The sequence below is a fragment of the Pantherophis guttatus genome, chromosome 8 (assembly GCF_059756535.1).
Source record: "Pantherophis guttatus breed Tessera chromosome 8, ASM5975653v1, whole genome shotgun sequence".
In the NCBI taxonomy this organism is placed as follows: Eukaryota; Metazoa; Chordata; class Lepidosauria; order Squamata; family Colubridae; genus Pantherophis; species Pantherophis guttatus.
In genome coordinates, this window is record NC_142070.1 from 36,707,040 (window position 1) to 36,724,932 (window position 17,893).

Below are 17,893 nucleotides of genomic sequence, written 5' to 3' on the forward strand. Positions count from 1 at the left end.
CTGCTGAATTTCCTTTAGAGAAGTTTACGTAGTTTTAAGAGCAAAGGGAGTCATAACTGGAAACCTGGAAGTTGAACTATTGAACTATTTCATATTTCTAAGCTGCCCAATTTCTCAATTATTCTTGGTGGTGTACAAATTTAAAACCAAAGAAATGCAACATCAAGCTAATGAAAAAACCAATATGTTCATCCCAGAAATAAAAACGTCCACAGCCCATCTTAAAGACTGAGGAAAAAGCCAGGTTTCCAGGACTTATTTATATAGAACGGTAAGGAACATTCAAATTCCCAAAGCAATGCTGTGACAGAAAAGACATGCATGTACTGTACCTCTTGGGTCTTGGCTATATTGTTCAAAAGATGGGATGCAGAACATGTCAAGTGAAATCTTACAGGGTGGGTAGAGAAAGCAAGATATGGTTTATACCATATGCTATAAGAACCGGGTTTGTAGGTAATAACCAGCATTTTGAATTACACCTGTAATCCTAACCAATGTGGTTTGCAAAGTAGAGTAATGCAGACTTTTCACTACTAAATTGAGCAATTTTATCGGTTTGTTTCATGCTGCCTATATAAAGTTCATACCAGCTCTGAAGTCCCTCCCAGTTTTAGTGCTATAAGGGTGGGGTGATATATGACCATAATCTGGCATGAATATAACTGCTGTCATTGCTACTTCTTGATCAGCTTAATTTTCCAATTGGTCTTCATGGACAGCCCCACATAAAGCACATTATAGTAGTACCTTTCTAAGGTAACTAAGGCAAGAATGAACATGAGAAAGGTTCAGGAATGAGTGCAACTGACAGGTAAGGTAAATTGAGCAAAGACCTTCCTAGCTACAGCTGCCATTTGAGCAGATGCTAGACTTCCACATTACATAGCTGTATAATGCAACATTCACAACGAGAGATGGAAAAATGTGTCCAGAATGGCTGGGGAATTTTTCCAAGGGGCTGTTGTGGAGGGATGCTGCCACCCTACTCCACTGCTGATGCTGCACTGCAGTCTTGCCCTCCACCGCTGCCCTGCCCCTTGTGCCGCCACAGATCCTCCACCCCATGGGCCAGATTAAGACCACCCGCAGGCCAGATGTGACCTGTGGGCCATAACATGTCCAGGTCTGATCCAGAAGGTCCATGCATCCCAGCCATGGTTACTATCTTTAATAAATTTATATGATCCTTGGACCCCAATTTCTTCAAAAACTGTCGAGTTTATGCACTGCCTTTTAAAGAAAAAAGGTCTAAACAAATGATTGTATATTTTTACAAAAAATCTTGAGTATGATTTATTATAGTTTGTATGTTGCTTCAATCCTGGAAACTGAGTGGCTCAGATGTGTTGATTATCATGAGCAAAAATATTTGAATTAGTTTTCTTTGTTGTTAGTTGCGAAGTCATGTCAGACCCATCGCGACCACATGGACAACATTCCTCCAAGCCTTCCTGTCCTCTACCATCCTCTGGAATCCATTTAAGCTCATGCCTACTGCTTCAGCGACTCCATCCAGCCACCTTATTCTCTGTCGTCCCATTCTTTTGCCCTCAATCTTTCCCAGCATTAGGCTCTTCTCCAGTGAGTCCTTCATTATTAGGTGGCCTAATGAGTTTTCTTACAATCACTAAAAAAACTGTTTACTTCTTTCTTTAAGGCAGTTCTTTTGTATAATTCTACAGTTTTCAACAGTGTAGATCCAAATGATTTAAAAATCTGGCTATTCCAATTTCCTAGGACAAATGGCACCACAAATAGATTTTTCAGGAGACACCATAGTCACTTCCAATAGAAGTTGACAAGAAGCATTTCTAGAATTTGCCTATGTGCAATTTTTCTATGAAAAATTACCCAGCTATTACTCATTTTATGAAACTTTTGCCTATCAAAAGGTATGAGGAAACCTAGGCCATTTGCTTAGGTACAACTGCCAAATGATTTATTTTCAGCAACAAAAAATCCAGATACTTCTATGATCTTTTATTGCTAATCTTTTTTTATGGAATAAATGTTTATGTATTTAAAACAAATTGTATTTAAGCATATACCTAATGTTCAGGAATATTAACTGAATATCTGTCACATGAACATTTTGCTAGAAAATTTGAGCACTTTAACCCTTCCTACCCAATATAGAAATAAAAACTGATTTCAAATAATGTTGCCTCTTTGATGAGCCCATTAAAAAGGAGGCAATCATTTTTAACCAGGTGTGGGGTTTTTTTTTTTGAGGGATTGTTTTTCTTTTTGTGACCAAGGGTTTGTAAGGGAAATTACTGGTAACATGGTACTAGAGTAGGTGGGGGCAAATATTTTCAGTCAGATTTTTTTGTGATTTGGGAGATGAGCTAAACTGCAAAATCAGTTTAGTCCTCCATGTAACTTTTTAATTCCTTTTACAACCTGGAAACTGGGAAGGGGGTATATAGGATCTTTTGAGTTTCAAGTAATGTTAAAATATCCATTTATACCTTAGAATCCCTAACTTGTCCATATTTATAAACTACAGTCTGATCTTACTTGTAGGGGCTTTTGGGGATCATGGATTGCTCAGAGGCTGTTCACATCAATGCCAGTTTAAAAAACAGGGTGAATCCCATTTTTTCCAGGGTTTTTTTTTATCGTCAAGCACATAATTGATAAGAAGCTAGACAGCTGTACAACTATAATCCACTCTAATGTTAGCTAACTAAACTACCAAAGGGAAAGAGAGAGATCAGGATCATCATCTTGTGATTGTTATACACTTTCTTGCTGAATATGAACAAAATACTGTAATAGATAACGGCAGAGGAAGTTAAAGTAAAACTATTTCTATGTCATACTTTATTAAAAAAGATAATTATGTGTAAAATTGTCTTATACTGACAGCATCCATGTATTATATTTCTTCAATATTAGAATTTTAATTTTAATTAGATATATAGAGCAATATATAGCAAAAAGAGAGAAAGTAGTGTCATGGCTATGTGAACTTGAAAGGTAAGGGATTAGAAGTCTATTTAAATATCCCCTGTTTATTGGATTTAATGACAGCCAATACATTTCTGTTTTTCCCACAAAAGATTAATAGTGTCTTGTCTGGACAGGTGAATAGTATTCATAACATTTTGGAACCAAGCTATGTAAAGATTGTCATCCACATAGTTTTCATCTTAGAGAAATATAGTAAAAAAGAGTGTTTGCAATGGTATTCTAATTTTGGAATACCACGCTCTTAACCTTTTATTTCATTTTACCTTGTAAATTCCATTTGACTTGTTTTGTATTTGTATGCTTTCAGGTAATACAATCTCCCTCTTGTTATACAGTATTACATTTTTATAAAGCATCACTAGAATTTTGATTCAAAAGTAAGATAGACATTCTTATTTTTTAAAAAATCAACAAGATGATGTAGTCTGGATGTTGGGAAAGAGTATCTACACACATCTCTTATGCACAGAGCAACTGTCTGCATCCAAGCCATAGTGAAGGATACAGCAGAGGGAGGAAAAGTAATTCTAGAACCTTGGTAACATCTGAATACGGTAAGAGCTGTGCATTTTCAAAATTTATAATATTCAATGTAAGAATATACTTAGAAAAGTCTCTTCTATCCCATTTCACTCCTGTTATCATTTGGATAATAAAACAGTTTTGTTACTCAGAGTGAAGCTAATATTTTGGCTTTTCATGTGATTCTAAAAATATAATTAAGAACAAAGTTCAACTTCAGAGTTTCATTTCTATAATTGAACTTTTTGGAGAAACATATATGAACAATTCTACCAACAGGATATATAACTGACTTGGACAACGGGCAATTCATCTAGTGCAGTGATGGAAGAATTTAGCCTACAAGATGTTGCTGAACTATCAGTAGTCCTTACCTTGAATCTATAAGAATTGTAGCTCAAAAGCTTCTGGAAAGTCATAGGTTCTCTTTCATGATCTTTCATGATCGTGATCATGATAATCAACATTATTTTAATTTATTGCTAGAAACAGTCCTAGGTATTTTAATTCAGAATAGTAAAAAATTATCATACTGAGTTAAACAAAATTGCTTAAGAACACATACAACACCATAGCGAGTTTTTTTTTGTATTTTTATAAAATCTGCAAATATACCACAAAGAATGCATACTAAAAGCTAATATTCACACATTTGATTTAAAGAAATGAATGTAAATATAATTCTTTTATATACAGCTTAAATCCAAATTTACAACTGCATCATTTTCATGGAGGAGGTGGCATAGATTGAACAGAGATTTGAGTTGTAGAACTTCAGCAAACTGAAAAGATGCTATATAAAACTGGTATCATGAATTCCTAGTGTCTTCAAAAAAATAGAGCAGTTCTTAAATGCTAATTTCCATTAGAAATAGCTGGGAAATCCACTTATTTTCATGTTAAATATGCACATATATTCATAATTGTTAAATTCAGAATCTCAAGCAATATTTCAGGAATATATAATGGACTTCATAAAGTTTCCAGCACAGAAATCCAATCTACATGTTGGATCACTTAGGGTATTTCCCAGCAATAAGGCATCAACAATAGTAGGCTTTATTTGTGAAAGTAACCTGAAGACTGCTAAATATATGTTTTGCTGTATCTAATAAAAATGCACCTATTTCTACCACTTTCTTCCATTTTATGGAAGAATGATTTCCATTCCCTTATTTTAAGTATTTAAATCACAATAACTACAATTAGTTATTTCATGGATGCTTCCTATTAATTTTCACCTCCTGACATAAATAATGTGTATTCAATGAATCATTTACATTTAAAGAAAGTGACACTTTGGCCAATTACAGTACAGTTGGTCTTAGGTAAAACAAGGGATTTTAACCATATTTAAAGCGATTTTGACATTAATTATTTTAGTCTAAGTACATTTTCTTCTAAATCCCTTTTAAATTAAAACTGTGTCAAATATTAAAATATAATTAAATTGTTTAAATAATCTCTCCTAGAAATGCAAGTCACTTATACAATAGAGAAATTAAACAGAAAAATACAAGTATTTCTTCAAACTGGAGGATGATTAGAGACCTATTTATTTTTTTATCCTTTTTCTCAAACATATATATATATATATATATAAAATTTACTAAATTTATGACAAGACAGTCATAATTCATCCTCTTTGCAAACTACTTTGCTTAAGTAGAAATAAGAATCGGCATTAAAAAAAATCTTTAAAACTAAACAACCTGTTCCTAAATTAAAAACTCCATACTCAACTCAAAACCCTGAAACAAAAGAAACAGAAAGCAAAACAGATTTCAGAACTAGGTGTTGGAAGAGCATGTGTTATTATTGAAAAAATGCATTTATCAATTTAAATGCATGTATTCTCTATGTCTCTCAAAACTATTTTCTTTTTGGCTTTTATAAGTAGAACTAATGATAGATAACCTGATGGTAAAACATTCCTACACTACAAAAAGAATATAACTTCCTCAAAAAAATATGAGCTGGATTGTAAGGCATTCCAAAGTATTTATATATATACTATTGGAATGCTGCTGCTGCTGTAAACAGTAACTTGGGATAGCAACACAGAGTAATAGGTATTTCCCAAGGATCTCTCATGATGCTTGAACTCAATATAATTGAACAAAGGGAATTTACTTGGAATTTAATCTTGTCAGAAAGCAGATGCAATTCTTTTTTTTCCTATACATTTGTTTTTAATCAAGCTTTAAAATAGCTTTCCCTGAAGATCCTTGAGCTAAAATACTGGCATTAGGAGTTGATCTTAAGGTTCAAGCTTACTGAAAGTCTACTGCTCAGTTATATCACATCTTGATTTTGTGGCAGTACTATTCTGGTGTATGCTGTTATTCAACTCCTGTACAGTATTTGTAGTGGGAAAATTTATTGGGACCCACGTCTGAGAAACAGCTGTGGAATTACCAGCAAGGATCTTGGAAGCAGTGTTGGATTGATGTCTGCGATGATCACTTTCCTCACCAGGTAAATGCCTTTTTCTCCCAGATTCTTCATTAATCGGAGGCTAAAACAGAGAAGGGCATCTTATTACCATTTACCAGAATGCTCTGATAATTAAATATATAATCAATATATTATTTTTAAGTTCTCGATATTTTGAATATTATATATTCAAAAACAGTTGAAGGGTTAGCCTAGTGCCACAATGAGAATATGTTAAGAATTTAATCTTTGTACATACTAAGTCAGTGATGGCTAACCTTTCCTGGCCCGAGTGCCCGAAGTGTCCGCATGCGCGAGTGAATGTGCACACAAGCCCAAACCCAAATGCAATGTGCATGCAGCCGCCACATGCACCCCATGCCCACATGTGTGCACGCCCTGCATGTGCCCTGCCCCGTGCATGCAGCCCCCTGCATGCATCCCAACCCCGTGCATGCATCCTGCCCCCTGCACATGGGTGTGCGGCCCCCCTGCATGCACCCCACCCCCTGCACATGTACGGCAGAGACCTGAAGACCAGATGGCCAGCGGGAGGTGTGCATGTATGCGCGGCGGAGCTGAGCTGGGGTGACAGAGAGGGCGCTGCGTGCACCTCTGGCATACATGCCATAGGTTCACCATCACAGTACTAAGTCATTCTTTGTTCTTGTACAACAGTCTCCATCTGGTATTTCAGCCATGCACATTTGTTCTGGATGGATTATAGATACATCTAATGATGATGTTACTGGCCCTTCTCCTTTTTGTTCTTTTAAACAAATCGTGCTCACAGTTTATTTAAAATAATTTGTTTGAGAGAATGTCAATACTCACATCAACTCTGAAATCTTCCAATCTTTTAAAATTGCATAGGTATTCCTGAAGTTTGGGATCAATAGGTGGAGTTTTAGACTGTGAATACTTCAGATAAGCCCAAAATTTTTCTAGCCCATAAAGTTGGCCTAAAAAAAAAGATTAGCATATAAAAAATATGAAGCAAGAAGTTTAAACAATATCATGCAAAAAATATAAAAACGCACCAGATTCATAATCTCTTTTTGTTTCTTCTTGGAAATCTTTGAAGATCTCTTGCCTGAACTTCTTTTCCAGCCCATAACTATAAAAACGGAACAAGCATTCCAGGCCATACCTAAAAAACAAGAAATAAATAGATAAGTAGTCTATTTGACTCCATGTGACTTTTTTTCTTGCTTTCTTATAATGTAGACAAGCAGAAAAGCATTCAGTTCTTTTTATTTGTGTTGTTTCATTATCATCACTCTAGTCACTGTCTATTCCCTGCAGGATGAAGGCCTCTTCTGCATGTTTCCAACCAATACGGTCTTAAGCTTTCTTTTGCTTCTTGGCCTTTTGGCTAAGATCAAGTGTAGTATCTGCCAAAGGTGCTTCAACAAGTACAGAGTGAAGGGTCTGAATGCTTATGCCAACATCATATTTCAGTTTTTTCTTTTTAGTAAATATACAGACATTTCTCAAATTCTGTTTCCACTTTGTCATTATGGGGTACTGAGTGTAGATTAATGAGAAAAAAAAAATTCACCTGCAGCATAACACAATTGACAAAGGTGAAGGTGGTCTGAATACTTTCTGAATGCACTGTATATCCTGCTTAAGCTGTAGACCAACTACTGTTTTTAGTTATTTAAAAGAAAAAAGGCTTATTGAAGGGAAATTAACTTATTCCTCCAAAAAGTACGTCTCACAAACTGTCCTTTTAATTCATTCTTAGCTACAGTGTAAATACAGGTAACATATTTTATATTTGGGATTTGCACAAAGCCCTGAACAAAAGCTAAACACTCATGTAAAAGTTGATAAGTTTTAGAATAGAGCAAACTTGAAAATAATAAAGTTTTTCCAGTTTTGCTAAATAAATCAAACATTACAATCTGCTAAATTCTACTTGTCAAAAGGGACAAAAAAGAATACAAGGCAGCTATTAGAATAGTGGTCCCCAACCTTTCTGGTTCCACGAACCAGCAGCAGTGGCGGGTGCAGTGGAAGAATGATCTCCCACACATTCCCAAATGAATCTTTATGCTCTTATCCGCCACTTATATGACCCAATTTGCAGAGAAAAAAAAATGACAGAAATTCTGTATCAGTTCCTGGAAGATGGATTAATTAAAATCAGTTTGTTAGTAGATAATGTCATCATTTCTATGTGCCAAGACATCAGGTGAGCAACAATAACAAGTAAAACAGCTTGTTAAACAGCTGAAGAATTAAAGAAAAACACAATGGGAATTTTCAAAATAGAGTGAAAAAAGGACTGGGATTCTTAGAATCACCTTGGAATCTACTATTGCTCAGAGTCTGAATATATGGCTTATAGGAAATAATTATAAAATTAGCAGCAAATTAGATTTAAAATGTATGAAATTATGCATATTATGCATGATAATTTAGACATGAAGTATATTACTAGTAGAGTTCTGAACCCAGGAATTAAAAATTTGAATAATTTGTTGCAAACCTTAATTCAGTTACAATAGTAGCAAAAAACAGCTATTGTTACACATTGGGAACTTTATAAAAAATATATCAGCTCTAGAATGCCTTTATATAAAAGTATAATGTGAATACATTAGGAATACCATATACCATTCTATCAACCTATTTCTAAAAGTTATAACAGAAAAACAGAGTTGGAAGGGACCTTGGAGGTCTCCTTACCAACCGCTGTTCAACAGGAAACCATACCATTTTTCAGACAAATCTATAACATTTAAGAAAAATATAATTAATTATAATAATTATAGTTATAGAACTAGTGAATTCAAAATAAAAAAAAATATTCAAAAATTAAAAGAATCTTTGTTTAAAAAACATAAGTAGGAAAAGTAAAATTATAAATTATATATATATATATATATATGTAGGTCTTTGGTTATTCGGGTCTTCTCCCACGTAAAATTGGAAGTGTCTTGGCGACGTTTCGACGAAGTCTCATTCGTCATCTTCAGGCTGGTGTTCTCGGCCCGTGCTTCCAGCCTGAAGATGACGAATGAGACTTCGTCGAAACGTCGCCAAGACACTTCCAATTTTACGTGGGAGAAGACCCGAATAACCAAAGACCTACATACAAACACCCGTGAAAACCTGAGAAAACTATATATGTATGTATGTATGTATGTATGTATATATGTATGTATGTATGTATGTCTTTGGTTATTCGGGTTTTCTCCTAGAAGCACGAAGCCGAAAACACCAGCCTGAAGATGACGAATGAGACTTCGTTGAAACGTCACCAAGACACTTCCAATTTTACGCGGGAGAAAACCCGAATAACCAAAGACCTACATACAAACACCCGTGAAAACCTCAGAAAACATACATACATACATACATACATACATACATACATACATATATAGAGAGAAACAGCATTGAGCAACAAGGCAAGACAATAGGAATAATGTTCACATTGAGTACAATTAATATTTGAAATTTAAAGAATATTAAACAAAAATATGAATGATATATTTATAAACATTCTCAGCCATAGAAGCTAAATAGAAATATTCATATTGGGAAGCAATACATTTCCAATTTTCCATCATAAACAAGAGATGACTATTTCATTTCCTATATATCCGCTGCCCCCCAATACCTCAGTAATCTCTCTTAAAGAGAGAGAGAGAAGAGTTAGCATTTAGTCCAACTCTTAAGATTGATTAACACGACTAAACCTGAAGAGAAGAGTCAGAACCAGGAAATGTTTCATTTTGTTATTTTTTGCTTAAAGCAAGACAAATCCTTTAACATATTTTATACTTTGAGATTCAACTGTTTGTATTTTTTTAAAAAAATGCTAGTTATGAACAAAATGGAGCAGGGTGGGATCCAATTGTCTATCAGATTATTTTTATATTCATTTGTGATACCTAACAGCTTGTATCATGTGGAAAATAATTCCTGTTACTTTTCTCTGCTTGAAGAACTATTCTATTTTATAATACTAAAACTTCACACCAGTACTACTAATGTTATATATGTAATATTGAACTACGTATAATTTTACAAAACTACAAAACTTTTAGTATTACCTATAATGTTCTTTTGCATCATCTAGAGCTAGTTGCCTGAATTCTTCATACATTTTCTTATTAAAGTGGTCTCTGAGAAAAAAGGACCAAAAACGAAAGAGTGTATTCATTTCTTGAGACTGGCCAATTCCCAACCGTTTCCTTTCTAGAGACAAGAGGGGAACATAAGATAATAGTATGAAGCAACCTGCTTAGAATGACAGTATATTTCCTCTAATTAACAATTTATACTAAAATATATTATAAAGGTAGCAACCTAGCTAATAATTTGAAAATAATTATCTGAATATTAAAATCATGTATCACATTTATCTATGAGTGTGTTAAAATTAATATTCCAACAAGGTTCAAGCTTGTGATTTATTGACCAATGAACTTTTTTTCATTTCATTACCATGTGCTTAAAAAAACCCTCAGGAGTATTGTGAGAGAAATAGAAAAGAGAGCATTAGAATATAGTGAAGAAGCAGATATGAATGAATGTTTATTCACCTAGTGCATTTCACAACGTTTTGTTGAAATGAACTTTCCAATTTTTGGAAATAATACAACACTATTTAGTTTACATTATTTACTCATACAACACTCTATGAGAAGATGAGTACTTTCTAAATATGTTAAATAAATAAATTAATACATTAAAATATGTTTTTTCTTCCAATTAAAAATGACAAATATTAGATTTTTACCATTTAGGCATCTACGGCGGTATTTATGGTACACTTGCTGAGTAAAACCATTTTCCTTCAGAAGTTCATGAGAAGGATGTTGAAATTTAGGAAGTGAATGAGGGGTACATCCGTAACTTCCTGACAGCGGAGCACCTTCTAGTGGTGATGCGTTTGAACTGCTATGTGAAATGAAACAAACAAGTCTCAGATTTTTCCCAAAAATGCCTTTTGTAATGCTATAAAAAACATAATTCAGCAGACTGTTTCAATTTCTAACATTAACAGTAGTCATTTCACAAAATATGTTAAATTGAACTTTCAGAATGAGCATACAACTATGACATGAGTTTATATGAAAGTTTTTTTTTCCCATTCCATCGTGTACAGTTCTTGGAGACTGGCTGGACAAGGCCTTGTGGTTTTCTTGGCAAGGTCTTTCACAAGTGGTTTGCCATTGTCTCATCAGGGCTAAGGGCTAAGAGAAAGTGACTTGTCTAAGGTCATGGCTTTGTGTCTAAGGCAGGAGTAGAACTCATGGTCTCCCAGTTTCTAGTCTGATGTCTTACCCTCTACACCAGCATTTATCTGTGCCAAAAAATGGTAGAACATAGAAAGCCACTATCAGTAATATGGTTACATGAGAAATAATTTTCCTCTTTCCCAACATGTTTGCTTTCCACTCATAGGGTAAACTTACCACCATAATTTAGCCCCAAAATCATGACAATCATTAAACAGGTCACATGCCAAATTTTTAAACCATTTTTGTGAAAGTCATTAAGTAGAAACTAAGGTCATTAAGCGGATGTAGCCTTTAAATGAGTCAACTTTCTTCCATGGGTGTTTTTTTGCTGGAACCTGAAGTAAATGCTTGAAACCAGCAAAAGAAGCCAAAAATCATATTCATGTGGCCACGGGATGCTGCAAATGGATATGAGCTGGTTGCCAAGCTCCCAAAATGAGACCACGTGACCGCATCTGTCTCTCTCTCTCTCTGTCAGAACTTTGAAAACAGTTTACAACTTCTGACAGTCACTAAGCATTCCGTCATAAACATTCAGTGAAGACTATCTGTAATACTTTTAATATGGGAAAACTTTAGGACAAGGGTCCCCGATCCCCAGACAGTTGGGAACCAGCGAGTACATGAAGCTTCATTTGCACATAAGCAGGATCTAGACTGCATGCATGAAACCATCGACCCTGCCTCTGCTATCACCACTGCCCCCAGTCCGTGGACCCAGAAAGGTTGGGGACTATTGCTTTAGGACACAGGTGTAAAACTTGTGGCATCACGTTGCTGTCACATGATGTTTTGCAACCTTTTTCCCCTTCAGAGAGCTGGGGTGGGCGTGGCCTATGTATGAAGTGTCTGGCCCATGGGCCGCCAGTTTGACACCCCTGCTTTAGGACAGGCTATCAGTTGCCTGCATTCTATCACAGCACACTTCCCTAAGAAGTATGCTAACTTTTCTGAATCTATCCAAATCTATTGATTCTAAACATTTCAAAACATTAAGGTTTTAATTATACAATATGTAAACATACAATAAATACAATGAAAAACAATTCTAAGTAATAAACAAAGTACTTATAGCTCTGTATTTGACTGTGGGCAAGCATTTAATATATTGCTTTGTTAACTATATTTGTCAAGTAAGAAAAAAGAAAAAAGAACCAAAGCAACCTTATCTGTTTGTACACCTAATAGTGTAAACTTTCACTCTTTTAAGTACACTCCAAACGAAGGATGGAAAGGAAATTAAAAAATGTCACATCTCATTTTTACTAGTTTTATAACTGCCACAGATTCAACTGGGGAAATAACACCTAAAATCGTGAGTATATTTTTGAGTATATGTGGCTTTTAGGAAAGTCACATCTTCCACTTTTTCATATTTTGAAAGACCAAGTAATTAAATTAACTTCATCAGTGATTATAAGAACATGCACAAATTAAGACTATCAATACATAATAAATTATTTCTACCTTATGGAAGATGTTCTTGGTCTATGATCCTTGGAATCCATTACCCAGCCAACATGACTTTCTAATGGAGGGTTGGTACTATGCCGTGTTTTTCTTTTCCTTCGTGTCTGAAATAAAATATAGCATTATATTTCCCTGGTGTGACTGGAGCCACTTTTCTGAAGAATCAGAGTCTAATTAAAATCCAGTTTCATAAAATTTCACTTTACACATCATATGCATTATGAGGTCATAAAGTTGGTTATGGCTGACTACTCAACTATTAGTCTTAACCAATGCATTTCAAAAGAGATTTAACAGCTTTGACCTAGCAAGGAATACAACATGTTTCAAAAACTGCTCTCTGGAGGTAATAGCAATAATTTACTATGATCCAGAAATATATTTTAGTTTTGGTTACCCCAACATCAATAATTCTTGCTTCTTTAACCACAGGATAGAATCTTGGTGTTTTGTTAGGATCTTGCAGTCTTGGTGTACGAGGTGTTTTAGGTGTTCTGGTAGGGTGAACTCCAGGAGATTCAGGAACAGCTGTTGGCAGTGAGCGAGCCATTGTTGTTGGAGGTATTTCCTGGACACCAAACAGTTGACAAGCCAGTTCTTCAGTAACATCTAATTACAAAGACCATATGATTAATACGTATAGTATCTTTTTATCTTACTTGGTCTCAATAGCACTGTTCTATTTCACTGGGCCTATTTTTATTTATTCTTATCTTATTTTGCATATTTCTGTTATCCTTTATGTATTCAACTTTTTTTCCTCGTGTGTAATATATATCACCAGATATTAAAGTTTAAATTAAATTGAGATTAAATGTAAAAAGAACAAAATAGATAATGGAAATTATAAAAACCATACATTTATTACTTCACATTTATGTTCTCTAATTATGTACTACCATGAAATAATCTATGTATCTGATGAAGTGAAATGCAGCTGGTGAAAGTTTATGCCTTTTTATAAAAGTTACAATTGAAAAATATTAGAGTTCTGATTTTTTGCTACCATAGATTAACCTTTTACACTATCTCAAAATGAAACATTGTTTGGTCTAGTAGCAACAGTTTATGAAAAATTATAATTCTGTTTAACAGTTCAAAGTAATGAAAATCAAAACAATGCTAATTGTTTTGTAAGAAATTATGAAATATTCAACCAAGAACCATTCTACACATATGTTCTAAATACATATATACAGAAAGCTCTTGTAATTGAATGGGATAAAAATCAATTAGCAATAGCTCAAACACCATGTTAATATTGGAGAAAAGATTAAAATTTTACCCATATTTTATCATACTGAATTGTCATCTTGATAGTGTAACTTTTTTTTGTAATATCAGACATACATACCTTTTGAAGGACCAGGAGGATCATCCTGATTTGAATCCATTACATATTCAGGAGTAAGGCTGTCAAATTCTTCTTTGCTGATGAGATGTAACTTCTTAAAATTTTCAACTTCTTGCTAAAATGTGTAAAACTTTACTATAACAAGAATAATAGTCCACAGGAAAAATGCAAAATAAACAATACATTTAATGCTAATAATTTAAAGTGTTTTCTACAAAATAAATTTAAAATATGAAATAATTATTCTACCCGGTAACAGAGAACTAAAATATTATGGTGCTCATAATGATTGTTTTCAGTTTTCTCAAATTCATATCCTATGCCCTCAATATAAAATCATTCTCATCAAATAAATTACTCAAATTGTAGGATTAAGAGAACACTTAGACAAAGACCTGACCCTAATTATCCAAGAAAAAAGTAATAGTTCTTGTCTCCCATCTTATCCTCTGAAATAAATATATATTTGGTTAAACAATATCAATTACTGCTAATGATCTAGTAATACATCATTTACATTACTACGTGAAAAAAAAGCTTTACTGCAAATATTCAAAGCTGTGTTTTAGTTTTCCACTCAGTTTCAAGAGACAATTAATTATATGACTGAGTTTTTATTACTTTGATTTTAAAACAGCTTCCTTCCCAGTCTTTACTTATGAATAGAATTTGTTAGATTCTTCAAATATATTTTCATCCACTGTGCTGAAGGGTTATGGCAATAGTAGCCATATTCATTAAATTACAGTATATTCATTGCTCAAACTCATAATTACCTTCATAGCAATACAATCATTTTCACTTTGCTCCATCCACAAATCCTGTTCATAGTAGTATAATCCATCGTTAATAACTTTGGCAAGTTCTGATGTAATTTTTGCACGTGATACATGGTTGCCAGTTCTATCTCCTCCAGGATGTTTTCTCATATACGGTGGGGTCTGTGTCACAATCAAAATCTTATTTAAATCTTGATCATCAATTTCATAATCTGAATCACTTTCTGACCATTCTGTGAATGTATTCTTCCTGCCTTCTATTTGTTCCATCTCTTCGTCAAACAAAAAATCAAGTTCTTCCTGTTCTTCAGAACATGGTGGTGGCAGTTGTTGATTTGTCAATTCTTCACGTCCAGACCCAGATTCCTGAAAATGGCATAAAATTGTTTATTATTCTTGCAAAAATAAAAATATTTACATGGAGAAATAATAGTTCAATTATCAGCAGAAATAGCAATTTAAACATTCGTGCTTAATAAAATAAAACCGAACAGAATGTACACATTAATGAATTTAACGAATTTAAATATGTCAGTACTGTGGCCAATAGATTCTACATATTATTTTCTTCTTTTTTCAAAACTGCATTAACAAATGATTGCGTTTGCGATCTTAATATGCATTTCCTTTCCAAGAAGCAAACAGTTGACAGATCTAATCCTAACTGTTGTCCAGAGAAGCAATTAAATACAATTCTTTCTACAATCTATTCAAAGAATACCAGAAATCAGTTGAACATAAGTGGGTACATATGCATATAATTCATTATGTCATGCTGTGTTGTCAAAACGATCTTTGTTTGCTACTTTGTTTGAAACAACCATAATAAGTTAGATGTATAGACAAAATTTCATGGATATCTTCTCTGGGAATCATGTCTAAATATGATCTATTTTCCCTAGACTTGTTCTACATTTATAGGAGGGATTTTAAAAAAAATACAAGCATTAAAATTAACATTTTAAGCATTACCTTTGGCTTAACTAAGGAGGGACGATGTCTTTTTTTAACTTCTATCCAAGGTTCAGAATCCAAATCTGGGAGACTTGTAGATAATGCTTTGGATATTACTTCAAGATTGCTTGTTTCAATGCTTTTCTTAGTATTTAGACTTCCTATTCTTGGAGAACTTGGTGCAGATTCTAAAATGGAAAAATATTTTCTGTGCTTGGAAAGATCAGCCCATTTTTTGTTATCAATCAACCTATTGCTTAATAAAATTTATAAAATTTTTGCTCTTTCTGGTGATTATAAACAGTGTAAAAATATCTTAAAGCTTAAATAAATAAGTGATGATAGTATAGATTTAGTTTTAATTTTTTTATATACAACAAATAATGGCATCAAGGATAAAACAAAATGAATATTGAAGTTTTCTCCTACTTTATATCTCATAACAGATACAATCCAAACTGACACGCTGATTAAACTCATGCAGATTATATTGTAGCTTGGAGTATGTTTCATATAGTGTGCTATGGAAATATAAAACAACTAGCCAAATAAATCAGTACTTAGTATATGATATTTGTTCCAGCTAGCTGCAAAAGACACACGACAATCTTGAACTTTGTACCTCCATCAAACAACCAAGAATATAAACTATATTTTTTATTTTTTTAAAATTCACATTTAAAAAGTCCTGTCCATGCTGGTATTCCTCCTTACCCTATAAGGATCTCGTAAACCATTAATATCCCATCCTGGACTATGTGGACAGAGCCAAACATATGCCCTCTTCAATAGGAAGGATGGAGGTGGGTGGTATTATGGACAGAATTGTAGGCATAATTAATTAATTAATTTCAATTCTTAAAATTAATCCCACTTTTGGTGCTAGTAATACCCATATTTTGTGTCTTGTGACAATTGTATATTCCTGACTTAAACCAAACATTTTGAAATATAATATGTTGCTATTAAGAACTGCAGCATTAGCTCGTTTGAAAATATTCTTTCTCTCAATTGTCTATTTTTCTAGCACATAAGACAAGCCACCTATTGCATTATTCTCAAGCTATACAACACATTATTTCAAAAATAGTGTATGGTCAGCAAACGTCTAGCGTTCAAATATCTATAAAGCTTCCTCTTTTCACTATTAAATGATTGGAATCTAATATTTTGTAATTTTAATCTATATGAGATTTTAAACATCAGATTAAAAGGGTAGGATATAAATCATATTTTCATAAACAATAGACAAAGCAAGGCAGTACCTTGCAGTACATCAATGATCTTATCTGAAATATGAAGTTAAATAGGGTCAGGCCGTGTAATACTTGGCTGAGAGACCACCAGGAAATCTGAAAACTATAGGTTAAACTTCAAAGTTGAAGAATATCCTCAAATATTGCAATGGCAAACCATTTCATTATTGTTGTCAATACAACGGATGGATGTGCCCTTATAGTCACTGGGAGCATAATTTGAGATAAGGTGTTTATCTTATAGAAACTAGACAGAACAGGATTCAGCAATTTTTTGTCAGTCAGAAACAGGGACATTTGGGAATTATTATTTTTTTCTGCTAGCCTAGGGAGCTTTGGGAGAATGAAGTCTGGAACAGAAGTGGGAAATTCTGAAAGGCAATCCATTTCAAATTCATCCCTAATAATTCATCCCTGGCCATCCATCTGATGAACCCCTAATTCTTACAGTACTGTTTAATGTCTATGTCTATTGACCCATGTAGTGTAATTGTGGTATTATTATTTATCATTATCTTCTTCACTCCCCCCTTTTATTGGTATTATGATGATGATGATTCTGTTGTGTTGCATGTACACTGAATGCTTCTGTATTGGAGACAAATTCTTTGTGTGTCAAATCACTCTTGGCCAAAGTTCAGTTCAGTTCAGTTCAATTCAATACCCCTCTCTGAATCTTTGCCTAAGCTGCTGTTATTCTTTGATTCAACTTAATGCAAAACAGAAACTATGCAATATTACTGGGAAAACAGCTAAGAAAGAATATAAGGCAGATATTCAAAATTTTCTAATAATAATCTTTTCCGGGTGAGCTCCTGTCCTCATCCCAACTCCTGTCAACCTAGCAGTTTGAAAGCATACAAATGCAAGTAGACAAAT

The 17,893-nt window shown here is 33.7% G+C and overlaps 1 protein-coding gene and 1 non-coding gene across 6 annotated transcripts in view; one reads left to right on the forward strand and one right to left on the reverse strand.

Moving 5' to 3' along the window:
* LARP1B (La ribonucleoprotein 1B) overlaps positions 1-17,893 on the reverse strand; it is a 77,431-nt gene that overhangs the window by 36,438 nt on the left and 23,100 nt on the right. For 3 of the 5 annotated variants that reach the window (XM_060686832.2, XM_060686831.2, XM_087875008.1), the window contains exons 10-19: positions 15,777-15,946; positions 14,802-15,170; positions 14,026-14,140; positions 13,069-13,280; positions 12,669-12,775; positions 10,697-10,857; positions 10,008-10,152; positions 6,978-7,087; positions 6,772-6,899; positions 5,920-6,019 (exon numbers count right to left, since the gene is read on the reverse strand). In XM_060686832.2, coding sequence (XP_060542815.1) covers positions 5,920-6,019; positions 6,772-6,899; positions 6,978-7,087; positions 10,008-10,152; positions 10,697-10,857; positions 12,669-12,775; positions 13,069-13,280; positions 14,026-14,140; positions 14,802-15,170; positions 15,777-15,946 — 1,617 coding nt within the window. Of the gene's footprint in view, positions 1-5,670; positions 6,020-6,771; positions 6,900-6,977; positions 7,088-10,007; positions 10,153-10,696; positions 10,858-12,668; positions 12,776-13,068; positions 13,281-14,025; positions 14,141-14,801; positions 15,171-15,776; positions 15,947-17,893 lie in introns of those variants that run through there. The other 2 variants (XM_087875007.1, XM_087875006.1) reach the window with 2 other exon arrangements.
* Positions 7,293-7,492, forward strand: LOC117654692 (U2 spliceosomal RNA). The gene has a single exon (XR_004588369.1). It is a non-coding gene; the product is annotated as a U2 spliceosomal RNA (small nuclear RNA).